The sequence below is a fragment of the Brachypodium distachyon genome, chromosome 1 (assembly GCF_000005505.3).
Source record: "Brachypodium distachyon strain Bd21 chromosome 1, Brachypodium_distachyon_v3.0, whole genome shotgun sequence".
NCBI lineage: Eukaryota > Viridiplantae > Streptophyta > Magnoliopsida > Poales > Poaceae > Brachypodium > Brachypodium distachyon.
The window spans coordinates 36,173,242-36,178,899 of NC_016131.3; the positions used below are offsets into that span (position 1 = coordinate 36,173,242).

The 5,658-nt window shown below is 46.8% G+C and overlaps 1 protein-coding gene across 2 annotated transcripts; it reads left to right on the top strand.

The window, feature by feature from the left end:
* Positions 1 to 1,383, top strand: LOC100834454 (WRKY transcription factor 22). 2 transcript variants are annotated; one of them, XM_014896622.2, is made up of 2 exons: positions 1 to 477; positions 584 to 1,383. In XM_014896622.2, exons 1-2 carry the CDS (start codon positions 23 to 25, stop codon positions 1,047 to 1,049), a joined length of 921 nt encoding a protein of 306 aa, XP_014752108.1. In that variant the 5' UTR covers positions 1 to 22; the 3' UTR covers positions 1,050 to 1,383. The 2 variants fall into 2 exon arrangements, with proteins under 2 accessions (XP_014752108.1, XP_003560717.1); XM_003560669.3 differs by having other exon boundaries at positions 1 to 465.
* The last annotated feature ends 4,275 nt before the right edge of the window (positions 1,384 to 5,658 follow it).

A 5,658-nucleotide genomic window follows, 5' to 3' on the forward strand; every position in this document is an offset into this window, starting at 1 on the left:
GAGAACTCGATCCTAGGCCGACATGAAAGGGGACGCCGGGTGGTACTATCAAAGTGCAAGCCAAAACGACTGGGACCTCAACGCCGTCGTGCGCTACGCGTGCGGCGGCCGCGTCTCGCAGCCGCGGCCCTCGGACGACCCCTTTGCTTCCTTCCTGCCACCGGCGCAGGAGCCGGTGCCGGCCCCGACGCCGGACGTGACGACGCTGGGCGCCGGGCCGTCGTCGCTTCTCCCTGATCTGACGCCGAACAACGACGATCCGCTTGCTGTCGTGGACGAGCTCTCCATCGCCTACTTGGTCACGCAGTCGCAGCTGGCACTGCAGCCTCCTCCTCCTCAGCCGCCGCAGCCACCCGTAGCGGTCGTGCAGCCGCAGCAAGACGACGCGGCGCCAGTGCCACCGCCGGTGCCGCAGATCACCGTCGGGCAAGCGTCCGGGGTCGAAAGGCCAAGATCCAAGAAACAGTATGTGACTAAGTAATATCCTCCCCGGCCGCTTTAACTGAATTTTACTGATATATGGTGATCCAAGAGCTTGAAGCAAAGTAGTAGTAATTTGATGGATGTGTGGTGCACCGTGCAGGAAGAGGCATGCGAAGAAGGTTGTGAAGAAGCGCGTGGCGGTGGGGGAAGCGTCGGAGGCGGACCCATGGGCGTGGCGCAAGTACGGGCAGAAGACCGTCAAGGGGTCCCCCTACACGCGCAGCTACTACCGCTGCAGCACCGCCAAGGAATGCGGTGCGCGCAAGATTATGGAGCTCTGCCCCACCGACCCGGACACCCTCATCCTCACCTACACCGGCGCCGACCACAACCACCCGCCCCCACTCCACCGCAACTCCCTCGCCGGCACCACGCGCAACAGGCAGCAGCGTCGTCACCACCTTCCGTCCCCCCCTCGTCAGCACGCAGATCGGCAGAGCCCGGGGCCGTCGACTTCGCCGTCCACGGAGATGGAGATGGAGGACCACACTGAGGACGACGACGACCTGCTCAAGCTCCTGAACGAAGCGACAGACACCGGCGGCCACGACGGAGAGTGGCGTTGACCTTGACCCGTCCGTACATTTCCATATATAGCAGCATTAATTTCATGCCGTCGAAAAAGAGAAAGCTACTAGTGTTGGAAATCATCGTTTCGTTACAGCCTTTTAATCCGTATATTCTAGCTAGCTAGAACTCCAGTGATCAAGTGCCGCCCAGTAGTATCGATCCGCCTAGTGTAATTAAGTGCTAATCTTAGCTCTGGATCAGTAGTACTGTACTAGTACTAGGAGAGTGTTCGTTGCTGGCCTAATTACATTAAGTTTACCGCATGTTATTAGTATAATTTAGCCCCAACTCAGAGATAACCTTTTTATCTATACATCAGTTCTTCTCTTTAATTATGGACATGCATGTTTGGGTCTTTCAATGCCTGCCTTCATTTGGATGTTGCAACATTCTTGCATAGTCGACTCATTTGTAGCACCCTTGTGATGGAACAAGCTAGACGGCTGAGCAAAAGGGTGGAAGACGTTCAAAAAAGAGGAGAAAAGGGAAGCAAAGGAAATGGAAGGACCGGAAGAAAGGGGAGTTGGTGCTGTACTGCTGTGTGGTGGCTCCTCTTGTCTCTCCCTTTCGCTGTGTGCTCGATTTGCGTGTGTAGTGTGGCTTTTTGCCTGAGGCTGCACTTGCAGTTATGCTTTTGCAGGCCAGGGACCAGCTTGGAGTGGCCATGGATGGAACTTTTCTCTCTGGGATCTCGCACCACCTATCTGGTAGTTCTACGATTGCCACAACCGGTTTCCCCTTAAATTATCGATGTACTATTATCTAAGGTATTCTATTAAAAAAAGTATTGATTAATCTGAGACCGATATGTGATGAGCAATAAGAGTGGTCATGATACAAGACTAATGCAGTTGAATTAGTATAATACAGCTTCTTCTTCTTTGACAATGGTCTAATGCAGCAAATTTGTTGAGTATACTAAAAAAAGTATTCCGAGGAATCCCTCGAATACTTTATTGGTCAACATGTTGCAGTGGAGAGTGCAGTAGTCTCGAAATGAAATGAAACGGTTTTAACGTACGCGTATAACCGCCAGGCTGCCTGCGGAAGGCAGCACGAGACCTCGGCCCAGCTGTAACTGGTCGATTTTTTTTGTAATTTCAACATTTGGTGTTTACTTTCTCTAGAAAACTTTGATCAACAATTAATAAGTACTGTAACTGATATCATTAAATTAGTATCCAAACCGTTGTATACCTACGTAGACAGCCTTTTATAGACGAAACCGAAAAGATAGATAAATTATTGTTTGGCCATCGCCCCTTGTATCCTTATGCAATTAATTGCATTACCATACAATCATCGGCTCTCTCCTTATCTTCTCCACCTCACTACACCCACTAGCTAGGATGACATCATTCCTTAAAATCATTTGTCTAAGAAATCTGCTGGGATAGCATGCATAGATACAAAGAAATAGCGCAAGTAGTTTCAGGAAAACTCTGGCGAGGACTGCATGTAAATATAGATACAGAAGAAACGAAGAAAGTACGCCGTGTATTAAGTACGATGAAACGTATGGAGTGGTACTGGATTTCAAAATGTATCCAAAGTAAGCTTGTACAGTAAGCGTCAGAAAAGAAGTGATGTGTGGCCGTAGCATACGAGTTGAAGGCCCTTGTTTAGGGGAGTAACTACGAGCTTTAGTTTTAATGCCAAGTAACTTGCTACAGCTTAGTTAATGTCGTAGTCCTCTAAAAAAAAAAGTTAATGTCCTAGCCGGGGCCCACCGCAGGCTTCAGGAGCGGGGCGTGGTGCTCCATGCACACAGCACAGACAGACAGCAATGTGCCAACGCAGCATATACGTACGGCGGTGCAAGACCCGGAGCATGTTTGGTTCGATGATCGGAGGAACAAAACTAGTGTCTGTCTCACTTTCTGATATGAACTCGATCGGAGTAGTACTATGCAGGCAAAGGGAGCGCGTGGTGCTCACGCGGACCGCCAAAACGTCTCTTGACCCTCGGTGGCCCTCGTCGTACGCCATCGTGCCCCGGTTTTGGCTACACCAGGTGCGCGGTGCCCCGCGTGCCGTCTCTGCCCTGCCCGTCCGTTCTATTTTTTTTTAAAGAGAAATTTATTAAATATTAACAACAAAGTACATGTTGTTGCATACATGAGCCTCCTCAGAGTATAAGCAGTAGAGTTATGCCTTTGATTAGTACAGGAGACTACAGGAGAGCTCTTGAGAAGATTTGGCTTTCTTAGCTAAATGGTGTGCTAAGATGTTATTATCTCTAGGAGCGTACACCATTGAAGCATTAAACTTGGAGTGAACTTCTAAAATTTGTATCAAGATTGGTCTGATACTCCAATGTTCTGGATTATTGTCAGCATCATTCTTCTGACATGCTAGAGCAAGACTTTGATTGTCTGTGATTTGTTTTGCCTCCTGTTGATTAAGGTGTGAAATGATGCTAGCAGCAAGGAGGGCACCTAGAGCTTCCGCATGAATTGCCGATGACACTGGGGTGGTAATAGCCTGAATCTGTGCAGTCCACTTGTTAAGAGGATCAAGAGAGTCTATGAAGATTCTTATGCCAGCAGGAGCAAACCCCTCAGCATTTTTTGGATCCTTCCAAGCAGCATCTGAGTAAATATTAAACCCCTGCAAGTGAGAAATTTGAGAGGTGGAAAGGAGAAGAAAAGGATTTTCCTGTTGCCTTTGATCCTCCTGAATGTTTGTATAGTCCCTGTCTGTGTTCTTCTCCAACTCCAAACCTGCAATTAAGCTTCTAGCATTTAGAAAAATTGCAAGGGGGAGGAGATCTTCCTGTTGAAAAGAAAGTTGTTCCTGGATTTCCAGATGCACCAAAGGAAGGTTAGAATGTTTTGGACAGATTTAGGTGACCAGAGCAAGAGATATCCATTAGAATGTTGAGAATAGAATTATGTTGATTAGCATAACACTCCGATCTAATGAACCAAGGGGCTGCAAACCAGGCAGCTTTAGTAAAAGGACAGAGGAAGAAAATATGAATTTCATCCTCTAAGCCTCCACATCTAGCACAGGATTTGGAAATATGCTTTGAAATTTTACCTGTAGGAAGAGCATTTTGAATGAGCCTCCAGGCCAAAGTTTTGATTCTTGGAAGGAGCGAGTTGCTTTTCCAGATCTCCATAAGTGCCGAGCTGACCTGTGAGGGAATAGAGACAGGAGGTGTAGAAGCTTGAAGATTCCTGGCACAATATTTGTAAGCTTCTTTGGCAGTGCAGATCCCTGCTGAGCTATACTTCCAACATAAGATGTCTTGACCTTCACCTGGGAGGATTTGGGTCCTTAAAATTTCATCGGTTGTAGGGTTATCAAAGAGCTGCAAAATCACATTAGTATTCCAAGATTTAGTGTTAGCATTCCAAAGATCCTTGACCTTAGCCGGGTACCTGAAATGATTTCCCTGAATTTTAAGATGATCATGGATGTTCTTCCAAAGAGGAAACCAAGGAGAACTCCACACCGACGTGTTTTCATCTCTAAGCTGAAAAACAGGAATCTTGGAGGATTGGGGAAATTTTTGGAGATGGAAGCCCAGAAGGCAGATTTAGGAGTGTTAGTATTGGGCTTCCAAAAGAAGGTATTAGGAAAATATTTGGCTTTAAGGATCCGAGATAAGTGGCTGTTGGGATCACTGGCAATATTCCAAGCCGAAGAGACTAGTAGGCTTCTATTCATGGCTTGAAGGTTCCTAATACCCAGCCCACCAAGCTTCTTGGGCTTACAAATGTCATCCCAAGCTTTCAGACAAAGAGGTTTGGTCTGATCTCCATCTCTAATACCTGTCCACCAGAAGTTCCTAATTATTGCAGTGAGCTTAGCTAGGAATTTCCTGGAAAAAAGAAAGTTGGACATATAGTAAACAGGAATGGAGGAAAAAACCGAGTTGATTAAGGTAAGCCTGCCAACATGGGAGAGACGATTAGCTTTAGAGCCATTAAGTTTAGAGTTGAATTTGTCAATGATGAAGTTGTAGGCTGAAGATCGATCCTTTGCTGGGAGAATAAAGGGGTGCCCAAAGTGCAAAGTGGAGTTGTCTAAGTTTTGAACAGGAAAGATGTTTTTTATTTGGGCAGCAAGAGTTGGCTCCACCTTTTTACTGAAAGGAATCGCAGATTTACCCCAATTAGGAGTATGACCAGAGTTAAGACAAAAGTCATTAATAATCTGAAGGATGTTTGTCGCTTCTTGAATGGTGGCTTCTCCACAAATGATCAGGTCATTAGCATACATTAAAGAATGGATGGGGGGGGGGGGGCAGTGGGGACCAAGGGATATTCCGCTAAGCTGATGATTCTGTAGAGCCTCTTGAAGTCTAATAGACAAGTCCTTAGCAGCAAGGACAAAAAGGTATGGCGATAAAGGACAACCTTGTCGGATTCCGTGACCGCCAGAGAATCTACCAAACGGTTGGCCATTAATGAGAACAGAAAAGGTGGGCGACGAGATGCAGGCCATTATGAGCTTTATGAAATTACCATGCAGTCCTTTACATACAAGCGCTCTCCGGATGAAATGCCATTCTAGGCGATCAAAGGCCTTAGCAAGATCTATTTTAAGCATGAAAGCATGGTGATTCTAAGAGGCAAGGCTGAAGGAGTGAGTAAT

Coding starts and splice junctions, on each gene's coding strand:
- LOC100834454 (XM_014896622.2), top strand. CDS start 23: ATGAAAGGGGACGCCGGGTGGTACTATCAAAGTGCAAGCCAAAACGAC. Junction 478..583: donor AAGAAACAGTATGTGACTAA/GTAATATCCTCC, acceptor TGCACCGTGCAG/GAAGAGGCATGCGAAGAAGG.